This window comes from Paramormyrops kingsleyae, chromosome 2, assembly GCF_048594095.1.
Source record: "Paramormyrops kingsleyae isolate MSU_618 chromosome 2, PKINGS_0.4, whole genome shotgun sequence".
NCBI classification, from domain to species: Eukaryota; Metazoa; Chordata; class Actinopteri; order Osteoglossiformes; family Mormyridae; genus Paramormyrops; species Paramormyrops kingsleyae.
Window position 1 is genome coordinate 8,117,347 of NC_132798.1, and position 25,154 is coordinate 8,142,500.

Consider the following 25,154-nt stretch of genomic DNA (forward strand, 5'->3'; position numbering starts at 1 on the left):
ATGCTGGTTGCACTTTTTTTTCAAGATTGTGTTTTTCCATTACATTGATTCAGCTGCTACAAAATATTTTTTTTGTACTCTTAATGTAGCATACATTTATTTTTCTGTGAGTTGCTGGAAATAACCTTTGTACATAGACAGTTTGGGTTATTAAGAAATGCTGGAAATCGAACTGGTTTTTGTCTCCCCTCCCCCGATTAATAATCGATCAATCGAGGGGGAAAAGGGGGGGGGGGAGGGGAATCAGATTAATCGATTATCAAAATAGTCGTTAATTGCAGCTCTAGACCCTTTGTCAGGTATAGGTTTAAATTAACACCATGGTCAAGCACGCAGTCACTCTGCAATTTACACCAATCACTGCCAATCCACAAATCTGATTGGATGTGCCAGTATATTTTAAATTAAGCATCTCTGGTTCGGCTTGAGTGTTCACTAGTTTTGCACTAAGCATTTGCAGAACCAAGACACTTTTGAATTGATTAATTCTAGGATTGGGGCTGGGAAATCTGATCGTGGATCAGCACAGAAGCTTGCCAGTTTTAAAATGCTTACATTTCCTCACAACCCATGGGTTGAGAATCACTGTTACAGAAGATTCTGACTTGAAACAAACTTGTGTTTCCCCCCCCCCACGAGCCGTTAACCTCAAATATGGCAGCATGAAAAAGTATTTTAAGTAATAAAACTGGTCTCTGTATATCATAGAAAAAAAACAGGTCCTCTTGTTAACTACTTCACAGTTGAAGCCCTTCTATGCTTTGCTATCACGCTATTAAAATGCTTCTCTTCTGGATCTAGCCTTCCATACAGCTTCATAACAGACTACAAAGGCGGGCAAACAGCCATCTAAGGGAAACGCTTCGTGACGGTAACGATACACTGTAACTGCCAGGCAGCATGATGAAGTAACTGGAACTGGGAGGAAATAATCAACAACTGGCAGAATGAAGCTTCACAAACTCTCAGTGGGAGTCAGAAGCAACGGATCTAAAGTCAAACAGGTAGGAGAAGGAAAGCAGGAGCTGTTTAAAAGAAAGAAGAAAAAAAAAAGAGTACTTTGAGGAAAATGTAATTAGAGCAGAAAGTTGGACTTCCGTGGTATTACAGTTAAGAGTTTTAGGACTAGTACAACATATCCCTAACAAGGTTCTAAAAATTGCACCACTAATACAGAAATGGAAATGAGTCCTGGACCGACAGCACCACCCCAGGGAAAGAAGTACTTTGCGTAACGTAACCTTGCTACACATAATTGAACTTTCAGGAGGGGAAAAGTAGGGCAATACAGCAAAGATGACAGTGAGGACCAAGTCTTACTGGATTTAGTAAACAAGTAGAATTCTGTGATACCATCCAGGGTGTCCCTGCTCACTGGCACCTTCTATTGGACACAAGGTTGGGAGGCGGGTGAATGGAAATGTCATGATGTGTCACACGCAGACAGATTGAAGTAACAAAAAAATTGGTTAAAAACAAAGACCTTTTGCAATATAGTTTTATTTGTTTTATATGGAAGAGCCAGTTTTAATATGTTTACAAATATTTACTGCTGTAAATTAAGACAGCAAAGCACAACTGCAATTCCAGCAGTGCAGAAAAAAAACACTTTTTGGAATACCTACAAATCATTAAAAGTAAAATCATTAACATAGGAAGGAAAATTGCTTCAATGCAACACAAACGCCCAGAAAAATTCTGTGAATTTGTCTCATAAGCCTCCAGACATAGAAGGAACTGGTCTCCTTAAAGAAAACCCAAACAGCCAATGAGAAAAAGGGGAAAAGTAGCCAATACCAAGGCACGGGTGTCTAAGAAAAGAAAAAAAAAAAAGTTTTGATGTCCTCATTGCTATGACAAGCTTCCATATAAGGCACACCACGGTGGACCGACAAACTTTAAAACAAACAAATGCAGAATGAGATTTAAACCCTGAAAACATATAGCAGCAGATAAGATCAAAAATTTATTCAATATAAAAATGCTCACCCCAGTCTTTGTGATAATTGAATTCATTGAAAATTCAAGTCAGTGTGGGCCGACTGTTGAAGCACTACCTGATTCAAGGGAATCAGGAAGTGTTTGGGGACATCGTGAGGTGTGTATTGCTGATTAAGAGGACAGCAGTGTGTATATGCATGAGACGTACCGCCTTCTAACTCAGTTTCGCCCTACAGCTATTCCCAACCTTATAAACTGTACAACAAACTCTGCCACGCCATTTAAAGTTAGAATTTTCATTATTTAGAAGAGTACAAAGAGACTCGTAGATAACTGACCTTCAATAAATTAAAGTTTTACTAACAGCCTGATCCTTCTCAAAGCTGCTCCACCAAAATGACAAGTCACAAGAAAATCTGAGACTTTCAGGTTACTGGTCAACATCCTTCATTCTCTTAGTGTTGCTTTTAATTATTCAAAGCACAGGGCGGGTGGGGTAATGACAGACATCCTACTCACCATCCCGCCAGGCAATGCATCGGTGGCAACAGGGAGACATCAACAAGCATGATTTCGTGAGACCCATGGGTAAATTCAGCTGTCATACCTTGCATGACCACAAGGGGAATCTCTACAAAGCACTCAGGCTAGGGACACAAGCGTTAAATACATTCATCCTAAACTGCTTGATAAATACAGTGCGGAATACAATGAATCTAAGAAGCCCCAAGGCTAATGACTGCCCATGACAGACGAACATAAAACTGTGTGGTATGACACCGCCATGTGTTACTATGTGTAGCAAAATTAATCTACTTAAGTTCTCAGTTCTCGCACTACGCAGGCTCAAGGTAGACGAATGGGATAATCTTCAGAATCAGAACAGCACCCAAAATCAATAACTCATTTACACCGCTAATCTGTATTTAAAGTGATTTAAGAGACCTCGTACGTTTAAAGTGATTTAAGATCGCATAGCAGCTTAATGATTTCATTACAGCATATGAAGTGAGAAGATACTACGTCAGAGTCCTTTTAAAAGAATAAAAGAAAAATGCCATGAGCGTGCAGCATGACAACCTTTCGGAACCTCACAGCTTGCTAAGGTGTCACGGTAATGCTGGAGGAATCTTCGGCACCTTCAAAGTCGATACGTCAAAAATGACATCACAGTACATCGACGCCCGTTTTCCGGTGTTGGCTGACACGCAGCACAGGTATGAAGAGGTATGTAACAGAGCAGCTCTGCCACACTGCTTCGTTCATTTCCGTAGTGATTCCTAGACACCACCTGTTACTTCTAATCAGTATTTAGTGCCATTTTAGTTCCTCCTTCATTTAACACCATTTAGAGTCAGCAAAACCATCTCTCCCTGTGATAAAGTGCACATACTCCGGGACAGACCTGTAGTGGGAAACGAGGGACTGTTACAAACACCAGGGGAAGGACCAGACACCCTGATGCACAGCAGTGACGGATTTAGTGGAAGCCCTTTTTCTCCCCCACCCTTGACACTACGGCTACTAGAAAGCCTTTTTGGAGGTTGGCATGGACATCAAGATGCTGGGCTTCTCATCGATGACTCGGACGAGGAGGTTGTCGATGTACTCCTCCAGTTCCAGGATCTTCGCGTCCTTCTTGCTGATCTCGGCCTGCTGCTTCACCACAAGAGTGATCAGTTCCTCCTGGGTTAGCTGAGAGTAGGGGCCACTCTCAGAGGCGATCACCTGGAAAATGGACCATTTAACTGAAACTGGGGACCACAGCAGTGAGACGCCCACACAGAAAAGATCATTGCTCAAAAATTTATAAGACTCCAAGTTCTGAAACAAATCCCACATGAATAACTGGCTGAATAAATATACAACATGATTGAATACCTTAACACCAGCTTACATGCATTACTGAAGAGAGTCTATAAAAAGTTGTGAATTTACAAGCTCATGTTGATTTCTCTGATCCAGACATGCTCTGCTAAACCTTTCCTAAGATTAATTTCAAAAAGGCATGGTCTAGCACCCAAGGCAGATGTGTGACCAAATACCTTTGGCTTTCTCAGAACCGGCTCATGGGTCTCGGTTGGCTTGCTGTCTCGCCCTTGCACAGTGCTTGCGGAGATCAGGCTCTCGGAGCCCAAGGGCTTTACAGGGTGTGGCCTGAGAAGACAAACCGGATTTGCAGGTTCAAATTAACAAGAAACTAACAAAGGTGAAACAAGGAACATCAATCACATTTTCCTCCCAACAGGGTCAGTGTACATGATGCAACCAAACCAACCATATCAAGTTAACCACGAGCACAAAAAAAGTTTGTAGTTCCAAGCTTGTTGAAACTACAGGCTGGTAATTGGTATTCTCAAAACTTTATGGATGAAACTCATTGATTTATGTCACATGCTAAATGTACCATATACAGCTGTGTGTGTTTTGCCAAGCGGCCCTGAAACTTGTGGGAAATTATTGCAAAGGTTGGAAAGTGTGAATGGAAGTTTCTACATCAGCTTAAATAGATCCTGCATAACAAGAAACGGAGGATTGTACAGAAACGTACAAATTATTCAGGAACACCCCCAAATTGCTGACATAAATTAAACTTAAATGTGAAACGGCAATGGAACAACAAGATTCTAAATGCCTTCCTGTAGCACAGCATGTTCATTCGTTTCTTTCCAAGCTGATGGTAGTTGACAGTCTTCAGGACAACATACAGTGCAAGTCTACTCCAGTGTTCAAGCAACAAGATTAAAACACAAGTTTGAAGAGCGTGGCCAACTCCTCCAAGTAGAGGACTCAAAATTAATGCCAAGATTCCTAGTTAAGAGAGAAGGGTGGGGGGACTCAAGGACTGTTAAGGACCACAAACCTCAGCTTACAAAAGTACTTACACTTGTACTTTAGCATTGTTGGGTGACTTCTTATTACTTTAAGGACACACACAAAACAGCTCTTTCCACATTTACATGAATTGTGCTTTAACAGCTAAATGAGGCCATATAGAAGTGAACCCACACAATTCAGAAGAGCTGGTTGGCATTCTGTTGACTATCAAGCAGAATTATAAATCAAAGAATAAAGCAGGATTGTCAGCTTCAGATTTTAAAACTTGGAGCTTTACATAAAAAAAAATTTGCCTGAAGTTTGATTCCATACAGTTGGTCTTTGGATGAAATTGGAAGCTTTGGACTCAGGAAAGAAAAGACTGAAAATAAAACCAACAATACTCCTCCTTACATCGAAACACACTGCCATTACAGAATCCTTGTGCGCTGCACATTCAGATAATGCACAGATACAGCGGCCACCTGCTAACCTTCCAGATCACTCAAAAAGGAAGTTGCTCCACAGGCAAGACAAAACTCAAGGGTCAGAGATTGTCTCACCTGCGTAGGCTTGAGGCTGGCTCGCCCATTTTCCCTATTGCTCCACCTCCGCTGCTATTCTGGACAGAGACTGACTGTGACTCGGAGGGCGTTACCCAGGCCCGCAGTAGGGTTTTTCCACCAGAGGTGACACCATGCTGAGCAGTGCCCTCTTCTGTTGCAGACATTTGGGGCTCAGGGGAAATCAGAGAGGAGAACACAGGGGAAGAAGCTGAGGGAATGGGGTTAGCGGCCACCAGTGTTTTTTTGCTCTGGAAAACGGCACTCTCTCTCTTGGCTGGACTGCCTAGATTTTGGATATGAGTTTCCATCTTCGGTTCCCCTGTACTCAACGTAGTCACCTTAGGTTTGAGTTTGAACAGATGCTCTGTTGTAATTTTGTCTGCATTAGCTGCATTTACAGGTACTGGTGGAGCCTTTTTCTTTGTAAAAGAATCGCTTTGGGCACCAGAACTCTGCTCAGCATTAGTTTTCCCAGTCATCTCAATCTTAGGTTCAGGAAATTTTGCAGATTCATTATGAACAAAACCTGTAAATGGGTCAACTTCGTTGCTGGAAAATATTTTTTCCAAGTCTTCCTCAGACATTCTTTGCTCAGACTTATTCTTTGACTCCAGTGGTAAGGCCCAGGGATCCTTAGAGAGGAATACATCATTTGGGAATGGGTCTGGTTCAACTATTGGCCATTTAGCAGGTGACTCTTCAGCTTTTTCTTCACAACCTAGCTTCGACACATTAGTCTTCACAAATATGCTATCAGAAAACAAGTCCGTGCCTTTTGTCATAGTTGTGGATTCTTCATTGATTTCTTCACTACCTGACACCTTCTCTAGTATTTTAGAGTCCTTAGCTTCATTTTGTGGTTTCTGGGTCACCATTGAGCCAAGCTTTTCCTGAACTGGGATGGTTCTGATTGGAGCTTTATTCAGAGATCTTTGTCTGGGTTTGATAGAAGGACTCTCTTCTGTACTCTTGACAGGGGTTTTGGCATCATCCTGAGATTCAGCATTCTTGTCCATCACCAGATCCTTAGAAAGGAATAAGTTATTCGGGAATGGATCTGGTTCAACTACCAGCTGTTTAGCAGGGGACTGAACAGCTTTTTCTTCAAGATCTGGCTTTGTCACAGTGGAGGTCTTCAGAAATATGCTACCAGAAAACAGGTCAGCATTATTTGAAGTCATGAATACTTCATCGATTTCCTTAGTTCCAGATACCTTCTCTAATACCTTAGTGTCTTTAGCCTCATTTTGGGGTTTCTGGGTCACCATTGAGCCAAGCTTTTCCTGAACTGGGATGGTTCTGATTGGAGCTTTATTCAGAGAACTTTGTCTGGGTTTGACAGGAGGACTCTCTTTGATACTCTTGACAGGTGTTTTGGTGTCACCCTGAGATTCAGCATCCTTGACCAAAACTGGATCCTTAGAAAGGAATAAATCATTTGGGGATGAGTCCAGTTCTACTACCTGCTCTTTAACAGGTGAGTTCTCGACAGCTCTTTCTTTAAAATCTGGCTTTGTCACAGTGGGGGTCTTCAGAAATATGCTACCAGAAAACAGGTCAGCGTTGTTTGTAGTCATAGATACTTCATTGACTTCTTCAGTTCCAGGTACTTCCTCTAGCATCGGAGTGTCCTTAGCTTCATTTTGGGGCTTCTGGGTCACCATTGAGCCAAGCTTTTCCTGAACTGGGATGGTTCTGATTGGAGCTTTATTCAGAGAACTTTGTCTGGGTTTGATAGGACTCTCTTTGGTACTCTTGACAGGTGTTTTGGTGTCACCCTGAAATTCAGCACTCTTGTCCACCACCAGATCCTTAGAAAGGAATAAGTTATTCGGGAATGGGTCTGGTTCAACTACCAGCTGTTTAGCAGGGGACTGAACAGCTTTTTCTTCAAGATCTGGCTTTGTCACAGTGGGGGTCTTCAGAAATATGCTACCAGAAAACAGGTCAGCATTATTTGTAGTCATGAATACTTCATCGATTTCCTTAGTTCCAGATACCTTCTCTAGTACCTTAGTGTCTTTAGCCTCATTTTGGGGTTTCTGAATCACCACTGAGCCAAGAGTTTCTTGATTTGAGGCATTTCTGATTGGAGCTTTATTCAGAGAACTTTGTCTGGGTTCGACAGGAGAACTATCTTCAGAACTTTTAAAAGGTGTTTTGGTGTCACCTTGAGATACAACATCCTTGCTGACCACTATTGTGGAATTCTGCATGTCCTTTGGCGAGTTGTCTTTTCCTTTACCATCATCAGTGTTCTGCACCTTCGTCTCACGGTCCAGAAGAATACGGGACTTTGCCTGTGGGGCATCCATGTTTTGGACCTTTGGTGTTGCTGTCAAAAAGACTCTAGATGCAAATCGGTTTGGTTTTTCGGTCATTGAACCTGGTGGAGTTACAAGTTTGGGCTTAGGAGGGACAACTGGCCTTTTATTAGTTATTGATGTCCTCTTCCACACCGGAAATGGTTCTTCTTGGTCCTGGTTTTCTGTCATCCTACTAAAAATGTCTGGTTTTTCATCCTGCACTTGTATGCTTCCGCTATTCAAGTCAGGCCCATCTATACTCATTTCATTTTGGTCAATATCAGTTCTATTCTTTTTCTGCTTCAGATTGACCTCTGAAATCACCTTGTCCCACTTAACCTGTCCCTGAATGCCATGTCTTTTCTTTGGGAAAAGCTTTTCATAATCTGGAAGTGGGAGGGGTGGCCTTTTGTCACTTTGGAATGCGGAGGATTCTTTTTCTTTAGAATCAGAAACTTCTGCAATAGGGTTTAAATACCCACTTGTAGCAGCCGTTTTAGAAGACAGGCTTCTTGGGGCAGCTTTAGGTTTTCCTGCCTCTGTGCTTTGAGATCTGTCACTATACAAAGATGGGGAAACCTCATGTTTTGCAGAGGCCTTTTGACCAGGGAGGAGAGGAGCTTGCCGTTTTTGGCTGGTGGAAGTTCCGTGGGACTCAGTGTCTAGGATCTCATTAATGCTGGTGAGAGAATCAGACGAACCTCTCCTGGCATTTGGAGGAGCAAGGGAGGAATGCAGGGTGGAAAACATGTCAGAGGACTCAGAGGGGAGAGTAGGGTTGGTGGAGTTAAGGGTGGATGAGGAGGGAAGATGGGACTCGATGTAGGGGTCTGCTGATGGGAAAGGGGGCGTGCCCTGAATACTTTCAGCAACAAATCTGCCAGGAAGTAAAAAACACAAAAAAACTCAGAGATCGGTAAGTTGGCCCTTCCAAAACAGCATGACCCATCAGGGCACTGAGCATTTGAAGCATCAAGAACCAAAGCATAATATGCAGACTAGCAAGCTACAAATCAGTAGCATCTGGATTCAAAAGTTAATACATTTTAAATAATTTAAATAAGCATGACCCATAAATATGTCATACCCCATACAAGACTTATGTACTTTTCCTTAAATCTCTCTCTACAAAGACCACAACTGCTTTGCAAAAACAATTTAGTATAATAACAATAGCATTGATAACATAGTAAAGCTCCTAGAGTAAGAACACTCCTGTTAGAGAATCTTGCAAATAGCAAGATTCAACTTTTCATAGCTCCAAAACATTCCATGCATTTCAAGTAGATGCCAGCCAAAGAGCAAAGCAATACTCAGTGCACCCCTAAGCTTGCCTCACATTTCGGTAAGAAACTGTTCCTCAGCTCTTTCATACAAAAACCCCTTATAACAGAAGCATCAGGTCTCACTCACCATTAGAATGCAGCAGTGTTCATAAGTTAATTTCACAAAGATCATCATCAAAACAAATCCCTTCAAAGGAGCAGACTCTCCACTGACTCACGCACAAACTACCTCTTAGTGACTACAAACAAAGTTTCTCGCTGCTACACAACCTGTCTGACACCATACCACCGCAGTGAACACACCCACTAAATTTGCAAGCAGGAACTACCAATCACAAGGCCAAATTTGCCAGACAAGTAGAGCACAACTAGAACAATGCATCAGGTAGATTACATTCCTCCCCAAACTATTGGAAATATTTAAGAGTCCCAGAAGCAATTTTAAATTTTATATGGTTGAAAAGATATTTCTGAAAAACTCCACCAGCATGAATGCCACTAACAGTGTAGGGAGAAATTATCACACATAAGCTTTGGCAACACACAAACAATGATATGCACTAATTTTCCATATTTTCAGTTAATGTTTTACTTTGGATGGATGTGTCACTTTTAGATTAGAGGGTAACATCCATTCCCACCATAAAGATTTTCCATCCAGTAGAGCAGAGGCTTATAGATGATGCCAGGGATCAAGGTATATTTTGTTGAACCACCAACAGAACCATATTTTTAGTTTTGTATCGTTTAGAATGGGTTCTAGATGGCTTAAAGCAAGAAATATTGTATCCTGATTAACCTCTGATTAGCAATCAATAAACATCTATAAGATGATCCAATTTTGTACTATTTATTTTCTTTTTTACATTCAATCCTCCATTTGGAAAATATTTATCTATGTACATCAATACATGCCATCTAGAACCCAAATACATCAGAACAGTGAGAGGGAGGAAGAAGAAAACCTTAGAAACACATGACCAATGGTCAGTGGCACCTGATGCCTTCGTCACTGGTGCACACTGCATCCCAGCCATGATGGAGCAAACCCAGTGAGGGCCAAGTTTGGCCACATGAAGTAACTGGCTCTTCTCTAACACTTTCAACAGAAACTGGCAGCTCATGCTACTGACCCTGCAGCAGGTGGATTTGAAATGCGACTGGTAGAGAAAAAAGCCCTGCCACTGGGCACTGACCTTGGCTTGACTGGAAACACCTTGGCTGTGCGGTTTGGGAAGCCTGTGGAGTTCTGGAGGCTTTGCGAGGCTTGCGGAGAGCTCTCCCCAAAGGGGTTTTGGGGCTCCGGACTAAGTGGGATCTCTTCAAAGGGATTGGTTGAGCCTGGCGCTGGGGGATCTTCGACACCACGTTTTTCTTCCTGGGATGCAGCAGGATGCTCTTCCTTCTTTCTCCCGATGCCAAACAGAGATGACAGCCTGTCGGTCACCGTGGGCTCTTCTCGGTTGCTGGCTTCCACAGATTTCTTTACATCCTCCTGCCGCCTGCGCTCCTCAGCTCGTCTGGCCTCCTCCTGCTTCCTCCTCTCCTCCTCCTCTTGCTTCTTCTGCTGCTCTTCCAGTTGTTTTCTTCTTTCCTCTTCCAATTTCCTCTTGTCCTGCTCTTCCCGTCTCCGCTGCTGTTCCTCTAACCGAGCACGCTCCTCTTGTACCCTCTCAGCCTGTTGACGGTCTTCTTCTAGCTGGGTCTTCTGTCTGGACTCTGCTCGGTACGAGGGAAGGCTTAAGCCCTTGAGGGAGTCCACAGACACATCTGACGGGTTCCTGCCAAGGACTGGGCGCACATCTTCTGCAGAGCCTTGATTGGAGTTGGGTAAACTGAGTGTGGAAGTTTTGGGCTCCGTCTCTTCAGCGTAAACATGGCTGCCATTGATACAGACACCAGACTGCTCCACAACATTCTGCTTGGAGCGATTCAGCAGAGAGAAGGGGCCCAGTGACGTCCTGCTGTCAGAGCTGTCTGTGCGTTTGTGGGTCAAGAACTTGAATTTCTTCTTGGCTGCAAGAAACAGTACATAACATCTGTCAGATACATACAGGGAGAACATCTGAGCTGGAACAGCCATCATGGAAGGCCCTTCTCACCTTCTGGGGAGTCAACATTGAGGCCAGATGAACGGCTACCACTGAGAGCAGAGTTCTTTTCAGGAAGAGTACCCAATGTGGACATTGACTGGGAGACGTTGCGCTGCAAGTTGGACTTTGGGCCGAACAAAGATTTTATCTTTGACTTCTTCTTTGCTCCGGAAGGTTCTGCATGGGCATCACCATCTTCCTCGCTGTCTGTCATCACCTGTGAGACTGAGGGCACTATGGCAGACGCGGAGTCAGAGAAGCCACTCTTCTTGCCGCGGATCTTGTCCTTCAGCTTCCCGATATGCGAACGTGGCTTCTCCTGCATGGACAGATCGAACATGCTGGCCGTGATGTTGTTCCTCATGAACTGGATGTCCAGCAGAACTTCTCCTCGGTCCTTATCAGTCTTCCCATTTTTGTCCACCAGCTTGAACCACCTAAAACAAGAAAACAATTAGCATTACATTTTTCATACCACCGTCCATATTCTGAGACAGAAAAACAGATGACAAAAACAAATATCACACACATTTCATACAGCAATTCTGTGGTGGTGGGCTTCAATTTAATGCCAAATCAACAATTGCTATGTTGTGGCAAAAACAATTTACAGCAAGAAATTAAAAAACAGGAAATAAACAAAAACAGAATTTACATAAGATTTAAATTAATGTTTAAACAGCAATTCTATCATGCATTTACTATACTAAGTATACTTAGAGCACATGAAGATATCTTGGACTATTGTGCTTCTGCCTATACGGCCATTTGTACTCATTACATTATAAATGCAGCTCTACACCTTGCCTATCTGACCTGAGAATTTCAGGCATCACTCACCTGTGAAGAGGAGCCTGCACCCCCCCCCCCCCCCCATGCCCGCTCTCCCTGGCTACAGACCACAATGTACACAATACCAACAACCACAGTTTACCCACCAGCATGGTAGAGAATGACTAAAACATGTATTCATTTTGAGTAACAGAAACTCTAACAAATAAAAACAGTGCATATATTACATACTTGTGTCGAGGTAGACTAAATGGTGACATACGGAACAGGGCGCATGTCACAAAACTAAGAAAACTCTGGCCATGCTACTCGCTGGGCTGGGAGTTTGGACAAGGCTTACAAATGCTAATGGAACGATGAACGGAAGAGAAATTTGATTGTGAATCACCTTATAATTATCCTAAAGCTATTGTTTGCATTTCTTTATATCTGCCATTAGGGGCAGCACTGAGACGATCACACAAATTGCCAAGAGACAAATAAAGAACTGGAAAGTGAATTAAGTAATTTATGTAATAGAAAATAGTCAGATGATATAATACAAAACCAATCAGTTTAGGATTAAAATTAATCCCTATATGCCATTATTCCCAAAATTTCCCATCGATTTCTTTGAAGTAACTACTCCAGAAGCATTTTCCTACAATAACTGCTAACTCACAACTCAATGTCTAATAAGCCACTTTTCTATGGGCCAGTGATTTACAGAAAACTGATTACGGCAAAAAGAGCATTTTTTTACAACACATAGCTTAAAAATTCGCAAAACTGCAGGTGTCAGGGACTAAGACAAAATCCAGATGAACGGGATGACATCAGCAAGCAGTGCACCTGTTCTCCAGGCCTGACCTTGGACTAGACAGTCACTGACAGTGGAGCACAGGGAGAAAGTCACATGCTTACTGCTGAGCCTATCAAAAGGTCAAGGACACTCGAGGAGGGCTGCACTCAGCCAGAGTAGAAATATGAATTACTACACCGTAATAGTGCGTTTCATTGTCTTATTTACATTTCCTTATTTCACATGACTGGTTCAGGAGGATTCAGTTAATCTGCTTTCTGCGAATTGACCAAGTACAAATAAACTGAAAGGAGAAGTGAAGATCGTATTCTGCTTAAAATCAGGTTAATTGCATTAACACCCTCATTAGCCTAACAGAGTCTTTGGGGGGCAGACCACAAGAGAAAAGCAAAAATTACCGAATCCCATTTCATAAACCACCTGCTGTCTGCGGCCGACGGAGGATTCTGAGAAGCACGCGAACTGGTTTTCATATTTGGAGAAACACGAAACCATGCAGTTTTACTGGGAGGGACAGTCATGCCCCCAAAACCATTTTGCCTGTCCTGCCCAACCTGTTTTCCCCACCAGCACTGAAAGACATCCCATTCAGTTGATTTACAATAGAAACATGAATAGGGACATACAAGGACTGGAGTGACTAGGCGGTTTACAAAGCAGGGGTGCAATGTGTCGTTCTTACTTGCACACCGAAGTCCATAAGAGTTTGGAACTTTATACAAACAGAGACACAGCATCGAGATTCAGCAATGCCAAGTCTGTGTAATGCCCCTATACGATTACATTTTATCCGTATTTGTATGTAGACAAGCACATTGACAGCTTTAACACACAAAAAAAAAAAAAACAAAAAAAAAAAAAAAAAAAAAAAAAAACTTCCATCCTCTCAATACAGCTCACTTCGAAATTAAAATTTGGGAGGGGTGAAGAAACCCCACACATCAGAGTTTCCACTGCGTCAAAGACGTGGAACACATCCATCAGCCTTAAAACCACCTGGAAAGTCACAGCGAAAGTGCAGCTAACCCTCACCTCCGGTAAGCGCAGCCATTCCACGTATTCATTCTATTCCAGCACCAGGCCACCAAATGAAACTCAATCAGGCCTATAAGCTTATTAATCAGCCGTGCTGGATGGCAGACATATGAAATACACACATCAGAAATGGCCCATGAGAGAACTAGGAAATACTGATAAAGAAATTACAATGTTACTTATGGAAGAGAAACATTAGGCTGTAAGATATGGAGAATGTACAATAAAAGTACAGTGAACTATATACAGGATGTGTCAACACACTGAATAACGACACCTGGCAACCCAGGAAGAGTGTTGCTAATGACAAGGTACATCTTCAGCACCTGCCGCCGTGATCATGACTAGGGAGCCTATAACACAGGTACAGTCAGAAGCAGTTGGCAGACTCCTCCCTCATGCCATGGTGCAGATGGGACATTGGCTGCACTAGGAGCAGCTCGCCTGCGCATACGTGCAACTTGCAGCCGTGCAACATAGGGGCTGGGCTTGGTTTGTCATGCGGTGATGGGGATTCAGGTTACAGTGTAGGAGACTGGCTCCCATTTGCATGCTGGCCGACCTCGTGATACACTATGCAGATGTTTTGGAAAAAGGCCCACGGTGGCATTTTTGCCCTTTGTTCCCGAAATGCCAGTGCCTACACCTGACCTGGGCACCCCACCCCCAACGGGCTGTGTTAATAGGGATTTAACGCAGTCCAACCCAAGTCATTTCATGAGTCAATGGACCAAATGATTTTATGAAAAACATGCTTTAAATAGACTTCTTAAGGAAGCAGCAGATATGCAAAGCCTCTGGGTGTCATTCTTTCTGAAAGGGCACCCATCAGTGACAGAGCACTGCAAACAGGAGGACAGGGGACAAACAAGACATTCCTTTTTCGGCACAAACTGCCAGACCACAACACATACAAACATATCATTAAAAGATCAAAATCTTTGTTAAATGGGTTGAATGGAAGGGGGGGGGGGAGGATTTCATGACGCCATCTTAAAGAATAACAAACCAAGGGAACACTTCTGGCTCTGGTATCCATACCCAACCCAGGAACATTGATAAGATGTAATGTGAACACTCCCTGCTGAAACATCTAAGTTAATGCATGGGTGTGAGAGTCAAAGGGTGACGGAAACAAGAGCACAACATTTTTTATACAAAGACCAAACGCCCTCAGTGGCAAAATTATTTTGTTTTAGGAATCACTCCTTGTACAAAAAGGCAACCTTGTTATTTACTTCAACCGCAGCAAAGTTGACTTCTTTCTAACTCAAGTAACACAGGGCACAAAGCTGGGGTACACCATGGATGGGATTCCAGGAAGATCACATTACTGGCATATTAAATTGCACAAAAGCCTATCAAATTCCATGTCAGGGTGTCAATATATATTTAAGGTCACAGCAAAGAGCCCATGAAAAATGGAGATGAGGAGGCATGTGATGGCCAGTCAGCCAACTCCTGGTCCTTTAAAAAGGGGTGTTAAGGAAGGTCCTCCAGAACACAGGGTCTACAGCTGAGACAACATCACAGCATAATGCAGAGACGGGGGATATATGCTTACCTACAACTCACTTTACTAGGAACACTGGTAGGTCAAACCCATAAGCATTAACCACTATCCGGTAGCTTCTTGGCAAACAGGCCATAAGGCCAAACCCATCCATATCGAATGAAAAGCCAACACACTACCCAAAATAAAGTCTAAAACGACCCAGCAGCATCAGCGCCAACATCTGGGTAATTGACACTGTCCAATCTGAAAGCTACCATAAGGGACCCAACAGCCTTTTTATCATGAAAAAAAGAAAAAGAAAAAACTGTCACCGACAATGTGGGTGAACCTCACATGCCTTCCCATACAACAGGTAAGAACTGTTAAGGACAGAGATCAACATTAAGGTCCTGCTGTAACCTCCTTGAAAAGAAACGTGACCTACTACTGTAAAATGTTCCGCTGCATTAATGTGTGAAGAAGTTAAGATCAAATATTTTTATATATATAAAAAAAAAAATTTAAAAAAAAAAAAAAAAAAGATTGAGTCTGCCGCTTCACCTCCCAAAAACTGATCGTAAGCCCACATGCAATTCAGCAGAAATATTTTCTAGTTGCAGGAAAATCAACATCCCTCTGACAACTGATTAAAATAGATAGAAAATAAGAATTTTAGTAAAAGCTTTTGCCCCACGCATAGCCTTGCACAGAATTCCCCCCCCCCCTTTCTTACATGGGAACAATTGACCAGTGTATCAGCCGGACCCCCTGGAATACAAGCCTGCAAATCTGTCACAAGTTTGCTATGCGAGCTGTATACTCTGATATGTGGCTTTGCTCCTCTCCCACCTGGGCAGAAACTCACCAGCCAGACACCCCCAAACAATGACCCTGTTCAGCTAAAACACAAATTCTTTGTTAGAACTGGTTGTACTTCTTAAAATATTACTCAGCAGACAGACAAAAAAAAAAAAAAAGGCTTCAGCTGACGAAAGGTATGACTACAATGAGATTTCTTTCACTTCCATATCAAGTCTAAATTTCATCCTACACTACTGTGTATTTGACTGGGAAATAAACCCTGCTCCTTGATCTTAACCTTACAGCCTAATGAGCAGAGTTCAGCTTAAAATGAACGCTAAAGTAGACAAAGTTGTTCTGGGTGAAGAGAATGTGCTATGGCAGTACAGAGACGATGTACATACCAGAGAAAACAAGATTACTGAAATGGTGAGACGCAGTCATTACGTCACAGATGCCTCAACATGGCAGCTGGGTTTTACTGTTCAGCGTTGACATGATAAAGGGTAGATTAACAACAGGCTAGGGGATGTCCCAGCCTTTAACAATTACGCCACCTAACGTCTCCAATGACAGCAGAGAAGACGCATCAGAAGGGCAGGGAGGATGTTGCCAGTGCTGATCACACCCCAGATAGTGTCACACGGCAATACTCCACTGTTGCGTGTCACTCAGCGTTGTTTGTTTGTTGTTATGCGACTGCTGTCATGTGCTTCATGGCAATTACGTTAGAAAGGGCACAGTGCAAAAATAGATCAGACCGGTGTACCTGAAACAGCAAAGGCAGGGGGCTTTACTCAGGTTCCGAGGCAAGACAACTAGGCCTACAAGACCTCCAAAAACTAGTAGCACAGCAGATGTCACTGACCCACATTCGGCTTCAAACCTCGCTGAAGAGACATAAAAATACCTGCTTAATTAATTTTTCTCCCAGTGTGAGGAATGATCGAGGTCTTCTTATCTAAAGGCTTTTTAAAGCAAGGAGTTCATCCACCACATAACATGCTGACCACAGAACACCTGGATCTATTCTTAGCAAGCAAGTTGACAGATGGGTTGCCGATTTGGCCGACCATACATCTGTACATATAAAACAAGTTAGGAAAATGTTTGCCCTGCACACCCCCCCCCCCCCTTTTGTGTAATGCATTCTTTTTTATACTGGCACAGAGTAGCTGTCCTGACAACTATTACCATAGGGAAGACTATGCATCTGCAATCTGCAAGAGGAAAGTAAACTGAACCAGCACAAAGCAAACCGGTTTCTGTCTGGCAAAGGGGTAAATAAGATACAGAAAAGTAACCTTGGTCTGCAACTCGTGCTTCAAGAGACCACCTTCTCTCAGTGTTCTCAATCAAATCCAGCACTAGAAGACCCCAACCAAGAAGGCTACTCTAAGAGAACCCTAGCCGTAGAAGGCAGACTACAGGTCGCACCTAGAGAAAAATGACCAGAGACCATCTTAGACTTCAACGCCAGCCCCAGCGTCGCACCACCCAGACACGCAACAAAAAAACAATTTAATGCTTTAGCAAGCCACCGTGAACATGGAAGCAGGAGCAGCTCAAGATTATTACCTTGAAAGGGAGACTACTACTCAATCAGAATTTTTCCCCAGAGTGACTCATCGTCATTTGACGCACAGATGTCAGCAGATACTAAATTAAAAAGAGGTTGCTTCATGAATGCCTCAGCTGACATACTAACCGGAACTAGAACACAAACCGCACAATCCAAAAAAAAGAAAATGCTTGAAATACTAAAGGACATCATTTTCATATCCTAAGGCATCCTCAACTTTACACTTTAGAAAAGGCTCTTTTTTTTTTTTAAAGGAGCATCCACAGAAAATTTACTGATGGTCCAACTGTATAAATGGACAAGCCTGAAGTCAGTCAGTAGATAACAGCATGGGAAGAACCATTTTTAAACATCCTCTTTGAAAAGTGCATCTTAAAATTGAAAAGAAAAAAAAAAAATCTGATACCCTGTATTTAATACCTGGACTTCTATGTGAGGCTAATACTGTTGGTTAAGCAATATAGTCATTTACAGAGGTATTAGTCTTTATTGATACATGGGAAGAAATTTGGAATATTGAGCTATTCCCTCCCTCTACTTATCTCCAGCTGAAGTATGTCACTCGAGACCTCCTGAGCCCGTAGGCCCCCAGCAGCTGCTCCTACGTGGGATGCACCAGGGCAAACACACAGCTGGAGGGGGGGGGGAATTCATGAGTCTGAAGAGGGCGGAGGAGTCAGGATGCTTGAACAGAGAGGTCAAGGTGGGCGTGCCGCTGTGACAACAGTAATTTAATGGAAAGAGCCGCTCCCCTGCTTTCGCTCTGCAGACTAAGCAAAGGAACGTGCCGGAAAACAAAGAGCAAAACCCGCCCTGACGAAATGAAAGATTCCCAAGCTGCCTGGTCTGGGCTGGGCACTGGCGGACATTCTCCCTTCTAATATGACACTCTGCAGTGTAGTAGTATAGTAATAATGTTACTCTGTAACATATCAGACCTGACACGAAAGTTCTAACATACGGGGAGTGCATATATGTAGACATGTGTGTATATATACCCATATAATAACAACAACAACGGTGATGAACGAAGCACTTACTCGGTCTTGTTACGGGATTTGTTCTCGTGAAGCTCCAGCAGGTTTATTACTGCTTGGCCCAATAACTTGTCCAGTCCTACCAGAGCTCGGTGCATGACGATAATGTACAGCGTGCAACGATCGGCGTTACCGCGGTGGAAAAGCGGCAGGTCGAAGGTGGCCTCCTCCTTCCAGACGGGCGAGACGCATTTTTCCACCACCGAAGTGGAGAATTTGTCCTTGGCGACTTGTATGATGGCATATGCGTCGTTGGTCCCATTCTTGCCTTTGATCCGCAGGTTCCTCGCCTGAAAAACCGTTACCTGCACACTCGTGGGATACCACTGCTGACTCTGACTAGCCAGGGACATTGGTAATTTTTCGTGGGCACTGATAGATTAAAATCGCCTGGCTGATGGCCGGCACACCGGTTTAGAGCACTCTGGAATAACTTTATATTGTCCAGTCAGAGTGTTTCACAGGGAAGAATGTCCTTGCTCGTCTTCTTGGGCTGGGTACTTCACGACGCTCCACACTCCCACCCAAGCCCGTTTTCTACAGAAGAATCCACTTATTTTTTGGAAACTTCCTTAAACCTCAGTCTTCCCGTTTCGACGACGGTATCTTGATACCTGTATTAATAAAACCAAAAGTGTATTACTATAAAATATACCGAAGCAGGACAATTAAATAGCTGAATTATATGCCAGAAGATAAACTTAATCTGACAAAGTGTACTTTCTCCCCGCAGGGCTTCTGTTTGTTTTCCCAAACTGGTTAAGCACACAGGGATCGATCTCACGCTAAATATTAGCCCCGCTGAAGCCAATCTCGCTGTTTAGAGTCACCGTAGCATTTCACTGCTAATTGCCCTTAAAGCTTCGATCTTCCCGCGGAAGGAACCCAGCGCGTGCTCCCCGTAACATCCACTCGGTTACTTACACGTTCCAGAGCAGAACGCGCCAGCGCGAGCCTCTCTTTGTTCTTTCAATCGATCCTGCGTTGATTTGTTCTGTTCAGCGTTTTGAAGGTCCGGGGTTTCGGTCACCAAACTATGTCCTCGTCGAAAGCAAACTGACTCATTAATTCCTCAAGCGCCGGCGAGATAAGGTCATTCCCGCAGTGGTTCGCAACAGAACAAGCACGAACTGCTCAACATAGCAGGTGCCAAAGGTACAGCACACGGTAACGACGCCGAACCGTGAAGCAAAGTCCTCTTACCAGTTGGCTAGCTAGCAAAAATGGATCGTTCACAGTTAGAGTTGCCTATTTTAAAATCAAGAGAAAACAAGTTAAAAAATATAATTTCTATAAATTATGGCTATTTACACGTCGTATTTAGTTGCTAGGAGCAGACGCTGACATCTGAAGCTCTGTTAGGCAAACTTCCTCCTTCCTTGAGTGGATGGCGCTTGATCCAACCCAATATAGTCAATCGCTGGCATTTCATTGGCTGAGTCCCTGACAATCAATTCCATGCCTTCCGTAATTGGGTCGAAGCAACATTTTTTTTGCAGGGGCAGGTAAAGTCACACCATTACGTAAAGATCCCAAACGCTCCGCAGTACACGTGCCGACCTTCTCCTAATACTAACAAGAAGAATCCAGAAGTGATTTTCAGTTCGGGACACTTAGAATTTTAAATTGTCGGCATATCCGTCTGTATGTTAGTATGTCGTGTATGTGAAATATTTGTAAATGTTTATTATTATTTATATTTTATTGTGTTTCTTGTCATTATTATTAGGATGTTGCCATATATAAGGGTAACATAATTATAGAACTATAAAACCAAATAAACATACATTCACTGAATCTCTTTATAATTAAAATAACTGTAGTTCACAAGGCTTTACTCTAGGCTTTGTCCCACTTATAATACTGTTATAAACCACACTGAAATCAGTGGCAAGTTTAAAGTTTCTTAAAAATCTTTATTTTGCATCAAAAACATTTTTATAAGGCACAGTTTGGAATCCTAAAATATATTATTGGCAATCAATCATTTCATTATTTTAATGATCATTTTGATGGCACTGTGACAGTCAAAATATAAATATGCTTGCAATCATGAAATCTCCCTTTATTTGAGATGAAAACTGTCACTAAGCTGGAATGACAGCAAAAAACACCACAGTCCAACAGACAGACCCCAAAAGGGTCTAGACATAGCAAGGGTGTTAGCAGAGAACCAGCCAGTATACACATAGCAAAAAAGCTTTACCTTAAGTAATTTCCCAATAAACATGGATATTTTAGTGTATTTTCTAATCCTGTTGACAGTCCTAAAGGAGAGGTTCCCTTTCTCCTGCAGTTCAGATTTCATTTCCCGTATGCTTCTCTCACCATGATTAAGTTCCCAGGTTCTGAATTCTCAGCATAATTACCAAGGCAGCTCTATTACTGCGATACTTCTGACTCTTTTTTTTTTTAACAAACGCCAAAACCAATGTTACAATAGATGAAAATGAAACTACTGAATTCCATTTCATCGGATTTAATGGCATTTTAATGGAATAATGAAACTGTTTTAGCACTTTTTTGGCCAAAATGTTTCCCTGTGCGTAGCTTTGATGTTTGACAGGCTACTCTATGGATCAGTCTGTATCCATCAAGTGACACACAGTACAGATTCCTCCTTTGAAAATAATTAGCAGAGGAAAGAACTAACCTAATTGTACAGTGTCTAACGTAAATAAAAATATGTTACGTGTCTCTGAATCTTTGTCAAAGCTCAGGATGTCATGATTAAATGCCTCCACATAAGACTTTCTGGAGGAGGTTTCAAGTCTGGTAGGAGAACATCCACTGGAAATATCTTAACAGTAAATTCTCTTGGTTAGGAGTGATGCTGTAAGGGTATTTAATACTGATCATTCTTTGGCAACGATTATTTCCCTGAATACACCTATAGCAACATCCTGTGGCGATTTGCAGTGGATAAGCAGAAGCTTCCTTGTGGCCTACAGAATTCTACATATGTTCTATGAGGCCATGTTATTATTGGTATTACAATAGGCTATACTTGTATATTACTATGTAAACAACGGTGCTCTGTGAAATGGATAGCCCTTAATTTGATGGCTGATTGTTCTGACCCATAAGTGATGCTATTGGATGTCGTTATTCTTGGTCATTTATATTCTACCAGGCCACATCAACACCCCAGATGAACTGCTGTAGATCAGAACATTGGGGATTCATCTAAGATGCATGAATGACTGCACTTGCTGACTACATGTGCTGGAACTGCAGATGTAGTTATACTAGTAAATAATCTGGAGAAGGAAGAGCAGGTGGTGTTTTCATAAGAATCAAATTTTCATACTCTGCATGTCCACTTATAAGTGCAGTTTTTGGAGGGTGTAATGTTACAAAACCCAGCCACAGTTTTCTGATTTATGTTGATTCATGATTTAGGTCCCTTATGATTCGGTGTACACGCAATGACATTACTGATCCACAAGAGGGCAATAGATCCATGTTGCTTGCACCGTGAAGTCAAATTTGAATTCACAGAACTGTTTGGGAGAACAGTTTCACGATACTTACAGGTCCTTAAATTGAAAACGGCAGCCTGACCGAGTGGTCAAAACGTGACCTTTTGACCTGCGGTCATCACTAACATGCTGACCAATCTGTCAGCACTTGTGTATTTTCCAAACTTTACAGTCAGCGGATTAAAAAGCTGGTCGAAATTATACAGCTGCACACACAGGCACCCTAACACATGGACACCCATGACCAGATAGGCGTACGAGCAAATCTGTCCTTGACAGAAGGAATGTTCATGGTTTACGCTGAAAAACGGCATATCTGGCTTCCCTTTCCCTGCCAAAGGTGATGTGCATAGATAGAAAAAGATTGAACAAAGCAGAGCCTGAATATTCCCTGTGGTTTTTCCAAGATGGAGTCAGAAAACATTACCACTCCTAGCTTTCTAAATGCCCATGAGATATAAAACAGACTAGGTATTTATCTTGAAAGATGCAATAAAAGATAAAGCTATAGCTGTATTTATCTTTTATATTTCATAAACAGATATGTAGCGTATTCCCGTGTGGAGCCCAGGTCTGGATTCTCGCCATAGACAGATGTCCCTGAACAAATGTGTTGCAGTGACCCTCGAGCAGGAAAACAGGATGATAATGGTCAGGATTGCCACCTCCCTTATGACTCCTAACTCACTGCCATAGGAATACTCTGCTACTTCAACCAGTTTTAATTGACCGTTCACATTAAATGTTTATTCGAAGCCAGACTGGATTTGCATCAACCCCTTTGCCCATTTGGACCCTTTGGTAAAAGCTGCTTTGGTCCGCAGCCCATCACACGGTGGTCTCGCTCTTCCAGACGCTGCCCTTCATGCCCAGCGAGCCCTGCGACCGGTCCGTGCCACTGGCATCCAGCTCCACCCCGGAGCCCTTCAGCGTGCCGTTCGGAGCTGCGGGGGCGCCGTTGAGCGGGTACGAGCTGCGCTTGGCCTCCCTCTCTGCCGCGGCGGCCAGCTTCAGGTTGTCCCGGCTCGCGCTGCGTCTCTGCGCCGCCCTGCTGGCCACCGAGGGGAGCAGGGGGTAAGGCCGGCGGCTACCACTGCTGCCGCCGTCGCTGCCTTCCGATGGGCTGGTGACGGGCACCTCGCCCAGCCGCCTCCCGTTGGCAAGCGGGCTCGTCTGGCTCTCAGAGTTGCTATGGCGGAGGCTGCCGTTTCCGCTGGAGGCATGTCTGTGGGGCGGCTGCGAGCCCAGCTGCTCCAGGCCAGGAGGTCCCAGCACCCCAACGCTGCCCCCGCCGCCTCCTCCTCTTAGGGCGCGAAGGCGGTAGTGGCCCCTGCTCTCCCCCCGGTGGAGGTACTGCCCACCGCCCCCGCCCTGCTTAGTCCGGCCGCTGGCCTTCTTTCTCTGCGACTGACCTGCGGCTGCCGCACCGGACAGCAGGTTGCTGTTGGCCTGCTTGGCGATGTTGTCAGTGCTGGCGTTGCCGTTGGTGCTGCCATGGGCTCGGGCGAGGTCGCCAGCACCGTCCTGCGCCACCTGCAGGAGGTTGGTGAGCTTGCAGGGGGCGGGGCCCACGCCGCTCACACCGCTGGGGGTAGAGGAGGACCGGGTAGAGGTTGAGCCGGGAGGCTCCCCTGAGGGGACCAGGATCTGAGAGCCGTGATCGCAGGCAGTGGGCTGCACGGCCGGGGGTTGCACGTAGCTCGGCACGGGCCGGGCACGGCGGTACCGCGGACAGCATCCTAGCCAGGCAGCTTGGACATCGAGGCGCAGGAAGCAGTGGAATGCCAGCAGGAGGCAGCCAAGCCCTACGGCGACGACCCCGTAAAGGAAGCTGAACAGCAGGCTGCTCCGCCCCGTCTGCCAGACGGCCAGGGCGCCGCAGCTCCAGAGCCCCACGTACAGGAAGTGCGTGGCCACGAGGGCAAGAAGCTGAGCCTTCAGTGGGTGCTGATCCTCCGGTACCACCGCTGGGGCCGTCGCCGAGTCCGTGGAGAGGAGGCTGGCGCTCCTGCCCAGCGCCGCCTGGCTCTCGGGAGCCGGGGCCGGCGTGTCCGAGGCGGGAGGCTGTTTGGACTGCAGTGACCCACGCCGCCGCAGGCGGGACACGGTGCACAGAAAGTAGATCCATGTCACCAGTGCCGCCAGGCCGGCAGGGACAAAGAAGGCACCCAGACTGGGCCGGCAGGCGAGCCAGCAGCTGCGGGGGTCGCAGGGAGAGAGGGGTCAGCGGGGTGACACACAATCGGGCCACTTGTTCCCCAGCCCTCTTCCCAGAGACGCCTCACGGCACAAATGCAGCGGCAGAGAGCAGACAGCACTTACTATGGGATGCCGTCGCCGTAGTTGTTGATGTTGACAGCAGCAGTGATGCCGCAGATGATGAGTGGGACCCCGCCAGCAACCAGATAGAACCTGGGGGGGGGGGGGGGGGCAGAGGGACGAAGAGCCAGCATGAGAAGGGAGTCCCGAAAACGAGGGCCGACATTTCTGCTGAAGAAGAAAACACAGCTTATCTCTAAACTGCCCAAACCCCCCCCCCCCCCATACACCCCCACCATGCATGGATGTCATCTGTGACTCCCAGAGACCCCCAGGGAAGGTGGGGGGGGGGGGTCACTGACAGAGGTCTCCCTTGAAGTCACTTTTACTAGTTACACCCAAGGCTACTAAGCCTCGGCGATCAAGCAGCAGAGCGGCAGGAGCGCAGTCTGCCCCCCGGGGGGGTCTGCATGCAGGGTGGGCTCTGGGGCTCCCCGGATAAAGGACCCTTGTTCCCCCGGCTCTGTTTCATCGGGCAGCTGTGGATGTTCCAACCCTTAGGTGTCCCGGGTGAAGTGAAACGGGCCGCTGTTCAGGCCTCTCCGGCCCACACGGCAGTTCCGTGTGGGCTGGGGGCGCTCCCTCAGTGTGTCCCCCCACTTCCCCCCCCGCATCTGCACTATCTGCAGGGGAGAGTGACAGGGAGGCCTGGATTGGGGGTCAGAGGACGGACAGCGCAGAGAGGAGCTGGCGGGTCCCAGATGATGACAGCTCGCTCCCAACGGCGGTCACATGGGATTTATGGCCCTCCTCCCGACCTCACTAATTCATTGGTTGTACATTCCCCCCCCCCCCCCACA

General features: G+C 44.8%; 2 protein-coding genes across 5 annotated transcripts in view; both read right to left on the minus strand.

The window, feature by feature from the left end:
• Positions 1-1,480: 1,480 nt before the first annotated feature.
• rab11fip1a (RAB11 family interacting protein 1 (class I) a) lies at positions 1,481-19,954 on the minus strand. 3 transcript variants are annotated; one of them, XM_023801618.2, is made up of 7 exons: positions 19,478-19,954; positions 18,557-19,167; positions 11,019-11,446; positions 10,113-10,932; positions 5,322-8,507; positions 3,987-4,098; positions 1,481-3,669 (listed from the first exon to the last, which is right to left on the minus strand). In XM_023801618.2, exons 2-7 carry the CDS (start codon positions 18,904-18,906, stop codon positions 3,466-3,468), a joined length of 5,100 nt encoding a protein of 1,699 aa, XP_023657386.1. In that variant the 5' UTR covers positions 18,907-19,167; positions 19,478-19,954; the 3' UTR covers positions 1,481-3,465. The 3 variants fall into 3 exon arrangements, with proteins under 3 accessions (XP_023657386.1, XP_023657411.1, XP_023657404.1); XM_023801643.2 differs by lacking the exon at positions 5,322-8,507 and having other exon boundaries at positions 19,478-19,952; XM_023801636.2 differs by lacking the exons at positions 10,113-10,932; positions 11,019-11,446; positions 18,557-19,167; positions 19,478-19,954 and adding an exon at positions 9,044-10,095.
• A 494-nt stretch (positions 19,955-20,448) lies between these two features.
• Positions 20,449-25,154, minus strand: part of adgra2 (adhesion G protein-coupled receptor A2) — a 47,813-nt gene continuing 43,107 nt past the window's right edge. For both annotated transcript variants that reach the window (XM_023802024.2, XM_023802014.2), the window contains exons 18-19: positions 24,358-24,447; positions 20,449-24,232 (exon numbers count right to left, since the gene is read on the minus strand). In XM_023802024.2, coding sequence (XP_023657792.2) covers positions 22,864-24,232; positions 24,358-24,447 — 1,459 coding nt within the window. In that variant the 3' untranslated portion in view covers positions 20,449-22,863. The remainder of the gene's footprint in view (positions 24,233-24,357; positions 24,448-25,154) is intronic.

What these genes read in the sequence shown, in the direction of transcription:
- rab11fip1a (XM_023801618.2), bottom strand. Translation starts at nt 18,906, where the DNA reads ATGTCCCTGGCTAGTCAGAGTCAGCAGTGGTATCCCACGAGTGTGCAG. An exon ending in GTGTTTCCAGTCAAGCCAAG is followed by an intron (nt 8,508 to 10,112) that starts GTCAGTGCCCAG and finishes ACTTCCTGGCAG; the next exon opens with ATTTGTTGCTGAAAGTATTC. An exon ending in CGGTTCTGAGAAAGCCAAAG is followed by an intron (nt 3,670 to 3,986) that starts GTATTTGGTCAC and finishes TCCATTTTCCAG; the next exon opens with GTGATCGCCTCTGAGAGTGG.